This window comes from Chenopodium quinoa, unplaced genomic scaffold (genome assembly GCF_001683475.1).
Source record: "Chenopodium quinoa cultivar QQ74 unplaced genomic scaffold, ASM168347v1, whole genome shotgun sequence".
Classification (NCBI taxonomy): Eukaryota; Viridiplantae; Streptophyta; class Magnoliopsida; order Caryophyllales; family Amaranthaceae; genus Chenopodium; species Chenopodium quinoa.
Window position 1 is genome coordinate 165,508 of NW_018742211.1, and position 18,733 is coordinate 184,240.

The 18,733-nt window shown below is 38.6% G+C and overlaps 1 protein-coding gene across 1 annotated transcript; it reads left to right on the top strand.

The window, feature by feature from the left end:
* Window positions 1-1,272: 1,272 nt before the first annotated feature.
* LOC110733719 lies at window positions 1,273-3,267 on the top strand. Its single transcript, XM_021913806.1, has 4 exons — window positions 1,273-2,036; window positions 2,134-2,228; window positions 2,327-2,423; window positions 2,562-3,267. Exons 1-4 carry the CDS (start codon window positions 1,273-1,275, stop codon window positions 3,265-3,267), a joined length of 1,662 nt encoding a protein of 553 aa, XP_021769498.1.
* Window positions 3,268-18,733: the final 15,466 nt, after the last annotated feature.

Genomic DNA, 18,733 nt, shown 5'->3' on the forward strand with positions numbered 1-18,733 from the left:
TTGATTTTTGCATTTTGTTGTGAAATTTTAGTTGATTTTTTTTGTAGAATTTTGTAGTGTTTTTGAATTTTTCTGTGTTAATTAATACGAAGAATCATGTTATGAAGAATTAGTTGAATGTTATAATCAAGGATTGACTTAGCTTGCTCCTTTGGCACCTAATTTCATGCTGAGAATTATGGAGTCTTTGAGATGAAGTTTCTGAGCTGTCAAATTATTAATGTTTAGAACCTATTCTTGACCCTTGATTTAATGAAAGAAGCTTATGTTCACCCTTTGGATCAGTCAAGTCGATGATTATTATTCTTATTTATTATGTTCCTTGTCTTCCTTTCTTAGTATATTTTTCACAATGATTTTTGTTTTACTTGAGCCCAAAATGCTATTAAGACAACCTTTTTCTGTCCAATAGGCTAATTCAAAATGTAATTCACCAAACATGTGAACTAACATATCGAATTGTGAAATAACTGAAAAGGCTCTTAGGCAAATAGAAGATATTGGAACATTGAGTGAGTAACATAGACACGTAAATTTTTTCTTGTATATCGTTGTTGGCTCTATTTACCAATCAGCAAAGAAAGTCATTTGTATGAAGCTGTTATTTACTGGCCTAATTTGGCAAACTAAAATATTACTGTTTTGGTTAATTAAATTAGTAAATAAAATTTAACTTTTAGTGTACTATTTATGATTAGTTTGTGTTGAACAGCTACTGGTGCAGAACCCATTTTGATAGTCTGAAATAGGTTCTTCATAAAAGAAGTGTTAAAGAAGCAGAACTTTTTAGCAATCAAGATTCCTCACAACTCTCTTGAATTTGCCTGGCAAGTGTTCACTCTTTCATTTAAACCTTTTCAAATTTGTAATCATGATCAAGATAAGAGGCATTTCTTGGAAAAGGGGGTACAGTGCTATAAAATTGATCAAAATATGATTTATAACCATTTATATTTCATTCTCACGTCTTTATCCAGGGATAATGGTTATGTTCTTTTGCTTCATGTCTTTGGAATTAGCTGAGAAGTATGGACTTTAAAAATTGAATTAATTGGTTTGAATATAAATCTATAGAATTCTATTGTTGTCATTAGTAGAAGATTAGAACATGGTTCTTTTTATCTATCTTGGATAGTAAATAACACATTGAACTCTTTTTATTGCTTTATTATGATAGAAAGGAGATAGATTTGAATTGAGCAGTAATCCTGTATTAAGAAACTGGTTTCATATGTAGTTATCCTGTGTTAATTTCTATTTTTACCCTAAGAAATGGAAGGTGGAACTAACAATTGGTGGATGTTTGCTAAATGGAGTGATGAATATGAACAAGGAGTCGACGAATATGTCAAAAGGGCTTTTGCTATTAAGTCTCAAGGAAATCAAATTTGTTGTTCCTGTCAAATTTGTCATTATCATTTTTTGCCGTGTGAAGGTGTGGTGAGAGACCATCTAATTTGTAATGGTTTTGTTCCAAGATTGGATAAGTTATCAAAATTAGGGTTCAATACCCAAAGAGAAGAAACTATTTTGGATAATGATGAATGGTCAATCCCAAATGACTCTAGAGATGACGTAGTAAGGTTGTTTCATGATGCACATGATGCTTTTAGACAGGGGCCAAATGATGAGGCAAAATTTTTTTTGAGGTTAGTTGAAGAATGGCAAGAAGAATTGTATCCTGGTTCCAAAAATCACTCAAAACTTTCCTTCATGATTCGACTTCTTATTTTGAAGTGTGATCATAATCTAACCAATGCCGCATTTGGAGATATATTAGAGCTTATAAGGGAGGTGTTGCTTTATGCAAAGTTGCCAACTTCTTTCAATGAAGCGAAAAGTGTTTTGAAAGTGTTGGGGTTGGATTATACAAAGATTGATGCATGTCCAAACGATTGCATGATATATTTGGAAGAGCATGAAAATGCAACAAGCTGCCATGTTTGTAAAACACCAAGATGGAAATCAAAGGACAAAGAGGATGACATAGAAAATGGTAAAGGAAAGACCTATAGGATTCCTCAAAAGATTCTTAGGTACTTTCTGATAAAGAAGAGGCTTCAACGACTATTTATGTGTCAAGAGACGGCGAGATACATGACTTGGCATGCGAATGGGCGTGAAAATGATCAGCTTGTACAAAGAGTTTTCTGATGACCCGTGCAATGTGAGGCTAGGACTAGCCACAGATGGCTTCAGCCCGTTCAACTCAATGAGTATTGTACATAGTACTTGGCCAGTTATGTTTATTAATTACAACTTGCCTCCTTGGATGATTATGAAGCCTGAGTATTAGCACTCCTAATTCCGGGTCCTTCTTCCCCAGGCAATGACCTTGACATATATTTGCAACCACTAATGAAGGACTTAAAGGATTTGTGGGAGTTCGGACTGGAAACTTATGATGCTTCGAGTAACCAGAGGTTTCACATGCATGTAGCATTGATGACTACCGTGAGTGATTTTCTTGCTTACGGGATGTTATCTGGCTAGAGCACAAAAGGATACTTGGCGTGCTCTGAGTTTCATTATGAATTAGATTATGAGTGGTTGCCTTATAGTGGTAAAAATGTGTATAGGGAAAATTGTAAATTTCTACCTCCATTTCACCCTTGGCGTCGTGATAAGAGAAATTTTGATGGGAAAGTTGAGGAAAGACATCAACCTACTCCATTGAATGGAATTGATGTAGCTAATCTGTTGCGTGGTTTTCCAAATGAATTTGGAAAGAAGCAAAAGAAACCAAGGCGTGTTGTTGATGATCCAAATCCGTGGAAAAAGAGGGTCATTTTCTTCGAGTTACCATATTGGAAGCATTGTCTTAATCGTCACAACCTCGATGCAATGCATATTGAGAAAAATGTGTTTGATAGTGTCATTGGGACATTGTTAGAAATTTCTCAAAAGACCAAGGATCATGTGAGTGCTCATCGAGATTTGGTAGAGCTTAATTTGATGCCGGAGCTTCAACCAAGAGAATTGGAAGATGGTGGTGAAGAATTTCCAAGATCCTGCTTTTGGATTTCATTGGAGCAAAAACGTAAGTTCTGCCAAGTCTTCAAAAATGCCAAACTTCTTCAAGGATATGCTTCTAACATTGGTCGATGTGTACAAGTTGGGGAAAGGAAAATTGCAGGCTACAAAAGCCACGATGCACATTTTATGATGAATTATTTGCTCCCAATTGCAGTGAAGACAACATTATCCAAAGATGTTGCTACTCCTTTGATTAGACTTTGTGCTTTTTTTAAAAAGTACATGGAGTAAAACTGTTGATCCTCAAGATCTTGGAAAATTACAATCTGAGATAGTTGAAACATTATGCCTACCCTGAGAGGATTTTACCACCTGCCTTTTTTTATGTAATGGTACATCTACCTCTACACTTGGTGGGCCAAATTAAGTTGGGTGGACTTGTAAGTTTAAGGTGTATGTATGGGATTGAGAGGTATCTTCATGGATTGAAGCAAGATGTTCGTAAAAAAGCTCGTCCAGAAGGCTCAATGGCAGAAGCCAAAGAATGTGTTGCCTTTGTAGCTAGATATTTGAAAGGATCAAACTCGGCCACACCTTAGGTTAATGCTTGTAGTACATCACAATCATTTCTTCCTAAGGTAGGACATCCAATAAAAGGGAAAGGATGGACATCAAAGAAAAAAGACCGTGAACACATACTTGATCACAATCAATGGGTACAAGCGCATCGTTATGTCTTGTTCAATTGTGACTGCGAGGAAGTTGAGAAATATATAAGGTTAGATTACCAACCAAAGTGTAGTTTCTTTTCTTTTTCTCTTGGTTTTCAATGTGTTTTATTTGTAGTGTTAATAAAGTAATCTTTTTATATTTCATAGTGAGCACAAGGAATTTGTAAGCGCTAGAGGAAAAAGGAAATGAAATAGCGTTCAAGATCACAACAAGGATTTTGTGGATTGTTTTAGGGAGAAAGTTGATTTCATTGTTGAAGAGGGTAAAGAAATCATCCCTAATAATATCATATGGTTATCAAAAGGGCCTTCTTACATTGCTAAAAAGTATACAGGGTACTCAGTCAATAGTTATAGGTTCCATACTATGAAGCACGATGCTAATTGTGTAACTCTAAAAAGTGGAGTCACTCTAACGGCCATGACACATAGCTTTGCGAGTTCCAAAGATCAAAATCCTATTAAAGCTAATGTCAATTATTATGGTTCAATAATAGACATCATTTCAATATCTTACCATGGCTACTTCTGTGTCGTCTTATTTAAGTGTGTGTGGTTTCACTTTGAAAAATATGATGATGAGCTTGTAATATTTAATATGTGTAAGACGATTTCTAAAGAAGGACCATTTATCTTGGCATCTCAAGCACATCAAGTGTTTTATGTTAAAGATCTTAATAGAGATGGTTGGCATTATGCTGTTCAAATCCCTCCTAGAGAGCTTTCTGATGGTTTTTTCCCTAACAATTTATTTTACATTATATTGCATTGCTTTCCATATTATATTATATTATATTATATTGCATTTTTTTCATATTATTATCATTTATGGTTTGTAAACATGTTCTCATTGAATGGCTTTGCAGATGAAGGGGAGTAAAGCAAAAGCTTTTGATTCCCAAAGTCAGCTTCCAAACTGTGAGTTACAAAGGCTCCGAAAATTAAAGTATAATGCTAAAAGAATGTCAGCCCAAGGATCGGCATCCTTGGCGAATAAGATACTACAACAAAAAAACACGGGACATACTTTGTCCGAGTGTGAAGCAGACAGAAGGTCCATATGATGGCTCCTCAAGAGACTCTGATATGGAACAGGATACTCTTGGTACTGGAAAAAGACAAGTATGTGAAAGGTATCTTCAGTAACTTGAATTTGTTGCTTTGTATATATATGTATTACTTATATATATTACTTGTTTGATTTATGCATTACTTGTTTCGCTTTTGTTTTATAGGTCTCTTCTTAACAACATCCAGTTCCCACACGGGAAATTCAAAGGAAGCAGCAAGAACAACAATTGGGGTCAACAAAGGCACCTGTGAAGAAAAGAGCGTTCTGTTCTCCTAGCTCAATGTCAACGTACCTCGAGTTTCGGAAACGAAAAAAAGATGAAGCGCTGATGATGAGCAGTGAGGTGCCTGAATAAGGGCAAAATTATGATGATGAGCAGCTGAATGAGACCGCTGATGCTCTTTAGGAAGATTGTGAGGGCAATAAAGCAGCGAACTGAGCAGTTGTAGCATAATTTGGAATGGAAGGTATATTCTGATCATGATATTCTTGTTATATACATACATACATATATGTACTTCATGTACAAGAACAAAGATAGGAGCTAACAAAGCAAAGAAGAGGATTTTGCTTCTCAAATTGGTGTAGCTTGAGACTAATTAACTTTCAGGTATTTGTAGGGCAGAGTGGTAGAAAGGAGGTTTTGGTGCTTCTTACTTGGTTGGACAGGTATTTGTAGGGAGTTTCAGTTTGGAAGATACTGTTGGGATTAGCATGAGACTAATTAAATTTATGTAATTATGAATTATGTTTCTTACTCTGAGAAATGATGTAGTGCGTAGTTACATTCCCGAAGCATTTTGTAGTCAGTCCTTGATTTATCTCATAAATCTAGGCTGCATTTTCCTGTTAGTCCTATACTCAAAACTGCAGTTCTGCTGCTTTCCACCAATATCTGTAGGACTGCAGGTCAAGTCTCTCTTTTTTACCTGGTGGAAATGAATTATATTGTTGAATTGGTATCTTGATGCTGAAATCAATTGTGAAATTTACGTGAACAACTTAAGCTTGTGGCTTAAAACTTGGGTGGCTTTGTATATATGATGACTGGGTTAATGAATTTGATGTCAGATTAAGGTCCTCAATAGATTAGGGACTTAGGTTCAAGTGTTCAAGCTCAACTGTTCAAGACTTATTCAGGCAAATGAATTTTGGTATAAATTTGATAATTTTAAACCTAGAAAACCCAGTTCAACCTTTGTGTTTGTTGATAGCTATTCAAAACCTGTCATGACTAGCTAAAATGGATTTGGATTTTATTAGCTAGTTTATTACTAGATAGCTAACATCGAAGAGTTAATAAGAATGTTATCTAATTGTTGGTTCTGCTTGAAAACTAAAAGCTGTTTATTAGGACCTTTAGATGGAAACATCATTTGACTGACTACTTTGTGTTGGGACTCCTAAGTCCTGACTCGTAACTGAATAGTACATTATTCTGTGACTTTCGGTAAATTCTGAAAGTGGAAGGCCAGGCATATTTCTATGTGAAAGTCCAACCAAAGCTAAAGATATATTCACCCTCACTATTGATACCTGATAGGGTGACCATTTCTTCCTGTGTCAGATTTCTGTAAAAGCTCTGTGTGAGTTGGTCAACATTCATTGAGGGTGTAGGGATGTCTCGTAGCACCTCTGAAGCTAAAGATATGCTATCCAAACCCGTAATATTATGGAAATTTTATTTATAGAATTATGTATATGTGCAAGTGAAAGGTTTGAATTTGTATGAGTTTACTCTGTTATGTATATCCAATTGACTAGTGTTTATTACCACAGAAACATCAAGTGAATTGTCCTCGAAAAGGAAGAAACAACGAGGTCGAACAATGCTCCAAAGAGTTCACGCACGTTCAAGAGAGAAGCGTCTTGTGATTGTTTTGAACTCATTAGGTCAGCCAGCTGGACCTACTAAGGAGATTGTGCAAGAGTTCAAGTTTTTTCTGGGAATGGTGGCAAGGGATTCCGAACTTGCACCGCTTAACTACAGAAATTTTCCAAGCCTACCGACACTTGATAAGATATTGGATTATGTCTAGGTATACAATGATACTGTCTTAGTTGCATTACACGTACACCTCCACACGTTACTAATGTTTTAGCTTGAACAGGAGAAGTATATGGTCCCCCATGCCGGGTTAAATTGGATGATGGATGGTGTAAATAGTTGTTGGAAATATTATAAATGCAAAATCAAGAAGAAACACTTCTATGCATATGATACGGATGATTTAAGGTGGAAACATAACCAGATACAATCTCCGATTAGATGTTCCAAGATCTTCTACAATATTGGCATACCAATGAGGCGAAGGTACTGTACGTATATTGATTCTAACCTAATTTCCTCAAATAATTTTATCTAATATGTGTTTAGTTTTGAATTAAATGGTGGTTTCCGATTTTCCCTAGGCAATTAGCCACAGCAACAAAGACAATCTTCTAATGTTAGATTATATGCACACTTTGGGACGCAAATCATATGCTATTTTACGCCATGAGTTGGTAAGTACATTTTTTAAAATCTAAATTATAGGCATGTTGCATATATTTTTATTCTAATTTCGTATATTATGATTTACATATATATAGCAATAACAAGATTTACAAGGAAAGGTTTACAAGGAATCAAGAAAAAGAAGTGCTGAACGGACATACATTAGCAGCTCTGAAAAAGCAAAAGAGAATATTGTGAGTTATTCGATAATTAGTAACATTGTATGCCTAACTATTGTTAGTTATTTGATAATTAGTAACATATTACTATGTTTGCCTAAACTGGCTAAAATTGATGCTTTGGAGTCAGCAGAATCACAAGAAGATGGTAATGTATGCAATGACCCTTACAATGAAGTGATTCCACCTCCTAGACGCAAAAGTCGTGTGCATCTATATGGCTCGGGTGTGAAGAAGAGTGATTTGAAGAACAAAGATACAAAGTCAAGTTTCATACTCCCGAAGGAATTCATGGTAGGCATAAAAGCACAATTAGTCTAAGAAATTGCACTTACCATCACCACTGCAGTTTTGGATTCGATTCGCGAGGCGAACCCCGGGATTAATCTTGTGGTTCCTAGTACTTTGCAGCAATTGACTCCGCATGATGCATCTAGTGCACCAAATCGAAATACTGCCCAAAGTGGGCAATCTTCAAAATCATTTAATCAGGTACAATCAGCACTTCTCTACTATAAACTTTCTTTTCTAAACTTCTCTGAACAGGAACAACAAATGGTGGTGTTGTGTTGTTGGTTGTTGTGGTCTTGATAAGTTGTGTGTTGTGTTGTTGGTTGTTGTGGTCTTGATAATTTGTTGTGTTGTGTTGTTGGATGTTGTGGTCTTGATAAGTTTTGCAGAGCTGCTATGCTAGTCTTTTGTATAGCATTTGGAGGTAGGGGAACAAAGTGGTTTAGGATAAGACTTTGATGAAGCCTAAAAAGCTTATTAAGACCTTATGTAATGATATTTTTACAAAAAGTCTCACAAATTATGCCTATTAAGACTAGTAAGAGAAATCATGATTAGTTTAAGGCCAGGCCTTGATCTTGATGTAATTTTTACTTTAATTTTTCAAAGCATAAATATTATGAAAGATAGGGTTTATGCTCATCTGCATAATTTTTCTCTCTTATACTTTCGGCTTATTCACTTTACTCTTCTCCAATTTCTCAATTCCTCCTCCTATTTCTGTTCCTTCTCAATGCAAGATCGTTTCCACCAGTAAGTTCCAACTTCCCCCCCCCCTTCCTTTTTCTCTAATTTTGGTCTTTCATGATGTTTGTTTTTGTGATTTTAGCTTTAATTTGTGTATGAATTTGTGCAATTCTTAGTTTCTGTGAAATAGGTTAAGTTAGGTTAGTGTATATCTTTGGATTGCTAGTGATTTGCTGAAATCTGAAGTTTCAGTGATTTTAGCTTGAATTAGTATGTTAATTATGTGTATAATTAATCCTCAAGTTTGAAATTTCTATAATATAGATGTATATTACTAGTTAGAATTTGTATTGATGGTGAAATTGCTGAATTTAGGCTTGACTATGTTTTTTAAAATTATGAGTTGCTGGATTCTAGTTGTTGTGGTGTTTCGAATTGGCAGGATTTTTTCAATTGTGGTGGTGTTGGTGTTTATTGGAAGTTAAGGCCATATTCTATTCACATTGTAATGGAGTTTCAGGCTTAAATAAGTGGACATAGTTTATTTCAGGGCTGATAAGTTCGGATAAGATATATACGAGTAAATAAGTTAATTATTGGACAAGTTTGTTCGGAAAAAGTCCAAATTAGGTGAACTGGCTGAAGGCCGAAATTCAGAGCTAACTAGTCAATATAAGTTCAAGAGTTTTCTGTTTAAAAAAATTTAATTTGAGTAAATTTTGCATTACTGAAAATCTGAAGATTATGTGTGTGAAATTAAAGGTTGATGAGGTGGAATCGGGGTCATACTGGATTTTGCTCTCTGTGATTGTTCCTTGTTGGTTGTTGTATGATGATCTGTTAGAGGGTGAGTTGGGATTCGGGGGTGTTTACATGCTTAAATATTGGCAAAATAACTCACATCTATTGCTACTGTGGAGTATTGCGTTGCTTGGTCTGGTGCCATTGTCCTGGTTGTAGTGTGTGCTTTACACTTGCCAAGAATTTGGAATGTAATTGATAATTGTCTTGAGGTTTCTTTCATAATAATTGATTATCTATTGTAAAATTTTATACTTAATAGTAAAGTCAGTCTAGTTTGAACTTATGTCGTACCAGTAGTAAGAGTAACTTTTATGCTTGATATGAACTATAAGTATTATGAAATGCATTGCTTTTTAGAGAGAAGAAGAGAGATACCAAAGCTCAAAGTGCATTGCTAATTGGCCATTCTACAACAGGTCGATAAACCTCTTTAGCAAATCTTCAGGGTCGCTCAAGGGTGTTGTGTTTTGTAGTGACTCGTCACTACGCAGAAGGAAACCCACCAAGACCCGCCCCTTAATTAAAGCAATTAAACAAGCATAATAAACTTAATTAAACAAGATTAAGAACAAGAATTATACCTTTGACGCGTGCTTCGCTCCTAAAGAGCTCTTACTTCAAAATCCCGAAAAGACGAGATCTCCGATGGATCGTACCCTCGACCCGACCCGAGCGTCCCAAGTCTTGAAGGTTAGTCAAGACCCAGACAAAATTAACTATGAGTTTTACGAATCAAAGGTTTACTCTTTTCTTAGAGTTGCCTTTTTAATTCCACTCAAGGTTGTATCAAATCCCAATACCAATCTTGGTATTTATAGGGAAATGATCCCTTGATTTCCAATCTCCCATCAATGTGGGAGAGTTGGTAAAATGACAATTATTTAATTCCAAAATTAAATAATTAATCAACTCAATCACAAATCGACACTTGGCATAATTATAGAGAAAGCCAAGTGAGGAACAAGGCTTGGGGGGGACCATTGCCTTGATCCCTAAGGCCATGTATTGGTCCCCACACACCATGCCTAAAACTGGGTCTAGGTGTGGTAGCTGGCTGCCAGCTAGTGTGCCAGCTAGTGTGCACGCTGCTGCTGGGCTGTGCTGGTGCTACGTGCTGCTGCTGGGCTGTGCTGGTGCTACGTGCTGGCACTGGCCCCCAGCAACCCCACGCACACACACGCACACTCTTCGCGCCTCATCGCTAGCACATCCGGCATGAGTGCTTCTAGCGAGCCACGCATGCTAGCCGCATTGTCCCTCGCACCATGCGCACACACGCCTCGCACCCTCCTTCGCACTACCCACGCATCATGCGGCAGTCTTGATGCGTGGTGATGCTTAGCTGCTGTGCGAGGCCTAGCACCACGCTGGCGCCCAGGCCCTCGCATGTGGTGCGTTGCTTGGTGCTGCCATGCGAAGGCTATCACACAAGCCACCACACACATGGTGCGCCATTGCCAGGCAGGCACCCATGCTAGCACTTGGTGCTTGCGATGGTGCTGCTACGCCAGGCACGCACGCACGCAACACCCAATGCTTGCCATGGTGCGCCTGGTGCCTGCGATGGTGCTGCCATGCCAGGCACGCACGCACACAGCACCAGGGCCTGCGATGGTGCGCCTGGTGCGCCCATTGTTGGCGATAGGTGCCGTATGCACCCAGGCACCCACGCTAGCATGCTGCTAGCTTGCGATGGGCTGCCTGGTGCTTGAGGGGCTTGCGATGGCTACCATACGCACCCAAGCACCTATGCTAGCATGTTTCTAGCTTGCGATGGGCTGCTAGGGCGCACCTAGGCTGCGATGGTGCTTAGCACACCATGGTGCGCCTAGCACACACATGGTGCGCCTAGGCTTGCTATGAGCTAGCCTAGCCTAGCTACGGCTACGCTCATACGTTCGGTCTCGACGCCCTAGGCTCGATTTCCGATGTCTGTATTCGTAAAACTCTATCGACTCATTATCGCCCTAGGCACACACATAGGTGTCGTCCCGGATCGGTGATTCAATTGGGTTTGACCCGAAGTGTTCAGTTAAGATTAAGTTGTAATATCAATTGTACCTTGATATTACTGATCTGAAGCAGCCTCCACCTAGGCATTCCGATCACTTGACCTTACTGAAGAATTAGCTCTGTAATAATTCTAAACCCTCTATCAGAAGAATACACTTGTTGGAAGGACACCATTCCTTTCAATCTCCCACTTGTCCTTCCGGACAAGTGTTCTTATTGTGTATAGCTCATTTTCTTTGTCTCTTAATGTATCTTCGTGAACTATAAGGTAAGATTCTTTGTCATCCTTATTACGTTCAGAAGTGTTTCTCGATCTCCGAGTTCGACTGTCAATAAGCAGATGATTTCTAAAATCCATCTGAGCACGGCCATGCATTTTCACATTCTCACTCTTCGAGCGGCCTTTTAAACAACAAAACATTTTCCCTATTGTTAGTAGGGGGACAATCCCAGTCTTGTATTGTAAGTTCTTCTTACTAAGAGGACATAGACTCTCGAGTGTTCTCGTTATGATCCCTTGTTACGGCAGACGTTTGGAAACATCAAAGAGCCTAGTACTCGAACAAGAAAACTTCACAGTACTCATGGTCGGAGGAAATAAGTTCCTATAGCCATAATGAGAAATGTACTTATGTCACGTCCTCGCAGCACAAGAAACGGTGCTGTAAATCATACTACACACTAATCTATGGCGGTCATCAATCGTCCAACTTTTAGATGACCTCGATTAGGGACACTTTTCTATTTAATATTCAATGTTCACTTAACAGGTGTTTCTTTATCCAAGACATGGTCTTGATACCCTGTTTTGAATATTTCCGTAAATCGAATGGACTCATTATTTAATTCTAAACCACAATTAAATAGTAATGGAGTGAATGATAATTTTGCACAAAAATTAATTATTCCATTAATGAACGGTTTTAGTACAGTGTCTTACATTAAATCAACCCGTTTAATTAAAACACATGTACAGGGAATTTCAAAGCCAGTCTCCAACATGCTTGATTCCCATTGCCTCAACGTGTTTGTTGTGTTTCACTTGAGGCAAAGGTTTAGTCAAAGGATCGGCTACATTATCATCCGTGTCGATCTTACAATTCTGATTTCACCTTCGGATTTCCATTCCCTTATCATGTGAAATCGCCTTTGTACGTGTTTGACATTCTGGTGTTCTCTCGGCTCCCTGGCTTGAGCGATAGCTCCATTATTATCACAATAAAGGTCTATCGGTCCCCTGATTGAGGGTACAACACCAAGTTCACTAATGAACTTGCGAATCCAAACAACTTCCTTGGCAGCTTCCGAAGCGGCCAAGTACTCAGCTTCAGTTGTAGAGTCTGTAGTGGTGCTCTGCTTGGCACTCTTCCAGCTAAACACTCCTCTATTCAGACAGAATATATACCCCGACTGTGAGTTGAAGTCGTCTTTGTCAGTCTGGAAGCTAGCGTCGGTGTAACCTTCAACAACTAGTTCTTTGTGGCCTCCATACACCAGGAATTTATCCTTGTTCCTTTTCAAGTACTTAAGGATGTTCTTGGCCGCAGTGCTATGCGCCTCTCCTGGGTTCGATTGGTATCGACTCGTTGCACTTAGGGCATACGATACATCCGGCCTTGTACATATCATGGCATACATGATCGATCCGATTAGCGAAGCATATGGTATCTAATTCATTCTTTCTCGCTCAACAGGTGTCTGCGGACACTGTTTCTTGCTGAGAGTTATGCCATGGGACATGGGTAGATGCCCTTTCTTGGCATTTTCCATGTTGAATTGAGCCAGTACCTTATCAAAGTAAGTACTCTGGCTTAATCCAATCATCCTCTTAGATCTATCCCTGTAGATCTTGATGCCCAATATGTACTGTGCCTCTCCTAAGTCCTTCATTGAAAAGCACTTTCCCAACCAGCCCTTTACGGACTCCAATAATTTTGTGCTGTTTCCAATGAGCAGTATGTCATCGACATATAGGGCTAGAAATGCAATCTCACTCCCACTGACCTTCTTGTATACACAAGACTCATCTAGATTCTTGATAAAACCAAACTTGCTAATGGCTTCATCAAATTGCAGATTCCAACTTCTGCTGGCTTGCTTTAGTCTATAAATGGACTTCTTGAGCTTGCAAACCTTTCCAGCGTTGCATGGATCGACAAAACCTTCTAGCTGTGTCATATACACAGTTTCTTCCAAAATCCCATTAAGGAAGGCGGTTTTGACATCCATTTGCCATATTTCGTAATCGTAATATGCAGCAATCGCTAGGATGATCCAGACGGACTTTAGCATTGCAACTGGTGAAAAGTTTTCGTCATAGTCAATCCCGTGGACTTGTCTATAACCTTTTGCCACCAGTCTAGCTTTGTATATCGATAAATTTCCATCTTTGTCTGTCTTCACTTTGAAGATCCATTTGCAACCAATGGGTGTATAACCCTCGGGCAAATTCACTAAGTCCCAGACTTGATTTTCAGACATGGAGTCCATCTCGGATTTCACGGCCTCTTACCATTTTGCAGAGTCGGGGCTCGTCATAGCTTGCTTGTATGTTTTCGACTCATCACCATCCATGACTAGGATGTCCTGATCATCGGTTAAGACAATACCAAGGTATCTGTCTGGTTGAGATCTTTGCCGTTGCAACCTACGTAGGGTAATCGGTTGAGCGTTTACATTGTCTGTTTGACTTTGACCAATCTCCTTAGATGCTTCCAAAGTATCTAGATTGTCAGTTTTGTCAGGTTGACATTGTTGCTCGTCCTCTCGAACTTCATCGAGTTCGATTTTCCTCCCACTTGTCATTTTGGAAAAGTGATCCTTCTCCAAAAAGACACCATCACGAGCAACAAACACTTTGTTCTCGGATTTATTGTAGAAGTAATATCCTTTGGTTTCTTTTGGATATCCCACAAAGAAACACTTATCCGATTTGGGGTGAAGTTTTTCCGAAATTAATCGCTTGACATATGCTTCGCATCCCCAAATTTTGAGAAAAGACAACCTAGGAGGTTTCTTAGTCCATAATTCATATGGAGTCTTTTCAACAGCTTTTGACGGAGCTCTATTTAGTGTTAGTGCTGCTGTTTGTAGCGCATGTCCCCAGAACGAGATAGGGAGTTCACTAAGACCCATCATCGATCGAACCATGTCTAACAAGGTCCGATTCCTCCGTTCGGACACTCCGTTCCATTGAGGAGTTCTGGGAGGTGTCAACTCTGAAAGAATGCCACATTCTTTCAAGTGATCGTCGAATTCATGGCTCAAATATTCGCCATCTCGATCCGATCGAAGTGCTTTAATTTTCTTGCCAAGTTGATTTTCAACTTCTTTCTGAAATTCTTTGAACTTTTCAAAGGATTCAGATTTATTCGACATTAAATAGATATAGCCATATCTACTATAATCGTCGATTAAAGTGATGGAATATCGGTAACCTTGCCTTGCGGATGTGCTCATGGGTCCACGTACATCCGTGTGTATTAGACCTAATAAGTCACTTGCCCTTTCTCCCAACTTGGAGAATGGCTGTTTTATCATCTTGCCTAATAAGCATCCTTCGCAATTTTCAAACGACTCTAAGTCGAAAGAGTCAAGAACACCTTCTTGAAGAAGTTTCTTCATGCGTTTGATGTTAATATGGTCAAGACAACAATGCCACAAGTAGGTTTGATTCGACTCGAAGGTCTTAGCTGGTGGTATCAACTTTTGTCTAATCTTATGTAAAACATGCAATTTAATTGAACATAATTTTGTAAGACAAACTTGAAACAACTATTGTCAAAAGTCTTACATTTGAAATTCCTAGGTGTCCAACACCATGGATCATAGGATGTTCAAAGCATGATGAAAACTAGAAATTGTTTAATTACATGTCATAGACAAAATAGTGCATGCAAGCACGACCAAAAAACCATCTTCGTCGTCTCCTTGCTTTTGCACCAACACTTGATAAGCTTCTCACTTGGTCCCTGAAATGGCAACATTAAGTGAGTCATACTTGGTATCCAATACCTTATGATAAGCTTAATCCACAAGTGTTAAGGAAGATACCTGAGGTAGTCGGAGTGATCCCCTCTTCCTTGACGAGTATGCATTCCCTCTTGTAGTGGCCTTGCATGCCACAATGGAAGCATCTCATCTTTGCCTTGACCTTATTGAACTCCTTCTTCTTAGCTCTTAAGGGCCTTTTGGTCATTCCATAGGCAGTGGCTTGGCTAAGCAATTACACCACCTCCTTGAGGGAGTGTGTCTCCTTTCCCGCAGCAATATGCACTCTAAGTGCGTCATAGCCCGAGTGGAGTGAAGCAAGCAGGATATGCCCCGCCATCTCGTCTTCCAATGGAATTCCGAGAAGCTTCATGTGTTTGAAGAGCCTATTCATACCAAGCACATGAGGTCGGAGGGGCATGCCGGGTCTCAATTTAGCATTGTTGACCATGGTCCAAAGCTGTCGCTTTCCTTAGCAAGACATCCCACGTTTGGTGGCTTTATCCTCATGTTTGAGAGTGACCTATTCAAGTTAAACACGAGTCCATCAAAGTTTCCATTGTCACTCTTGGTGACTCTTACATTGACAACGTCCTCAAGTGCTTTGAGGAACATATCCGGAAGGTAGGAGGAAAGAGTTTCCTTCCAATCTTCCGGGATGGAATTTGCCATGAGTCATGAGACCCTTTTGCAATTGGAAGACCATTCTTCATGAGCCTCGTCGGTCATGATCCCTTTGGAAAAGAAGCTTGGAATGGGAGTATCAAGAGTATACTCCAAGGAACAATTCCGGAGAGTTCTCCTGAGTTCCTCCTCCCATTCCTTAAAGTTGACCAAGTTTAAGGGAAAGGCCAACTTTTCGGGGAGTTCCGGGCACATTTGGTTGTTGTTTGAGTTACTTGCAGACATGATTTCTACAATTGAAAGAATTTGAAGTGAAAAACCATTCATACATCAATAAGTTGAAATTTAAAGCGTTCATGCACATATTCAAACTTATTGAACATTTTATCCACGCATTTTAATAATGTCCCTTATGGGCGAGAATAAAATGATTCCGAGATCCCAAAGATCAAGAAATGGTTAAGCATGCTTTGGCTTGTCTTAACCATTAAATATCTTAAGGTAAGCAATCCAATTGCTAATAGCTCCAAGCTACTCTCGGTTTGATAAAATGTCGCATCTAATGCATTCCTGGCATTTTATCTCTTTTGCCACGACATCTAAGGACTCCTTACTGATATCGTTGAGCTTAACCAAGACAACTTGTATACCTAGTATACCTTACGTTCCTAGGGAAGTAGTGATGCCTCGCTTTGGTGTAATCCATCACGTACGCGCATTAGTTCGGTAAGTGTTGTTCTTGGAACGACAAATTTTAGCTCAATATTATTAAGGGACCTAGGGTTTCTATGTTGGTTGATTTAAGTGAACTTAACTAATCATCGCAACATTATAGAAATCCTAGAAATGCATCTAGAAATCATATATATAATAGCAATATATAAGGCATAAAATAGATGCATTTGGCAACTAGCATGACCCCTTGAAATCTTCAATTTCCATGGGTCTTCATCTTGGCTCGTCTTCGTCGAAACGTCGTCTTCAAACATCTTGGCCAAAATGAAATAAAAGAAGCTAGCTAGAACGACTAAGATTAATCTAATAGTACAAAAATACTTAACGGTTCGCAGACCGTATTTAGATTTACAAAAATACATAACGGAGCGCAGTCCGTATTTTCTATCCTAGTCGGGCCCCACTAGTTGCCATATTCAAAGAACCTGTTTTGAAAGCAATCTTTCATTCACCCGTTCACTATTTGTGAACGGCCCATGCAATTTTACGAAATACATAATTAAACACGCAAAACTAGTAACTAACTTAGGTCGTTAATCCAATTAACGCGTTTAATTAAAACTAGTCTAAGTGGTTTAATTCATTATTTCTAAACGCAAAAGGCTAACGCATTTAATTAAGCTCCCACTAAATTCCGCATCCGTGCTTAATTAATTCGATTAATTAAGTCGGCATAACCCGTAATTTGTCAAAATTTTGCAAAATTGAAAATCGAGGTTTTTAGCCTCGTTAAAATAATTAATCAAAATTATTAACACGGGAAAAATCGCAAAATCATAGCTCAAGTTCTAAGCACAAAGGGCATCATCCTATGATGCATGGCGCACCATGGCTGCTAGGCAGCCCATGGCCCCTGCGCCATGGTGCGTGGTGCTGACAGCTAGCAAGTGTGCCAAGCACAGCCTGCCTTGCTAGCTAGCACCAGCAGCATGCTACGCATGCTAGCAGCTTGCTGGCGCAGGCAGTAGTGGGCTGGCTGGCTGGGGCTTGCTGCCTCGCTGCCCAGCAGCAGCACAAGCGTACCAGCAGCCTAAGGCCCCATGCGCAGCTCACGCACCACACAGCAGACCCCTCCTCGCCACAAAGCCACGCACCAAGCGATGCACAACCATATGCGCACCACAGGCAGCCTACATGTGGGCTGCTAGGGAGCCCGGCTAGCCTTGGTGACGCTTGCGGTTTTGCATCGTTTTGCGTGAATTTTACTCGGAATTTAATTCCGATTTCTGTGTGACATTAATCAATTCTAAATCAAATTTTAGAATTAATTTGAGGGAAAATAATATAAAATAAAGTCTAACTTAAACAAATTTATTTTATTGGTGCACAAGCCTAAATTTATCCAAAATGTCCATTTTGAACAAAATTAGGTCAAACTTTATGCTTAAAATAAAATGAGCTATGTCCAAAATTAATCTTGCCAATATGCAAATTATTAATGGATTTGACAAAAGGGAGTTGGAAAAATAAATTAACCATCCAATGATAAAATTTTCCAACTTGCATACTTGTGTAAAATACCAAGATTACATCTTCCAATATGAAGATTAATCAAATTTTACTCACAAGTAATTGAACTTAATGGATTTTAATCAACCAAAACATGAAAAAAATCCAAACTTTGTTCAACATGGAATTTAGGGTTAGGGTTCCAATTATTTAAACATTTAAAGATTAAAACTTTAACATTATTTGGGAACTTAAAATACAAAATCACAACAAGTTTTCACACCTTATTGCAATTTATTTGCAAAATTGTGAAAAAACAAGTTTATGTGATAAATTGGTATATCAACTTAAGCACTAATAAACACTCCATTATTATGCTCAAGGATATTTTAAAACCAGTAGATTAGTGATGCAAAAGTGCATTTAATCTAACCTTGTAATGCTTTCATTAATCAAGGCTTACAAGAATTAAAAAATTTCGTTGAAAAACGAAAAACCCCAGAAAAATTGGGTTTCTGGTTCGAATTTGGCTTCAAGAATTAACAGTTCCAGAATGTCGATTCCACCCAAAAATAACTATTTTTGAGCCAAAATCTGGGTTCTATAGCCAAATCGAAAATAAAATCGAGTTTTAAAATTAATTAAAACGAGCATCTAATCTAATTTGATGAACATGAACCAGAAA

Bases quoted from the DNA above. Each gene is read 5' to 3' on its own strand.
- LOC110733719 (XM_021913806.1), top strand. From the start codon at position 1,273: ATGGAAGGTGGAACTAACAATTGGTGGATGTTTGCTAAATGGAGTGAT. The intron at 2,037-2,133 runs GTACTTTCTGAT...GAAAATGATCAG, and splicing joins ATTCCTCAAAAGATTCTTAG to CTTGTACAAAGAGTTTTCTG. The intron at 2,424-2,561 runs GTTTCACATGCA...GTTGCCTTATAG, and splicing joins GATGCTTCGAGTAACCAGAG to TGGTAAAAATGTGTATAGGG.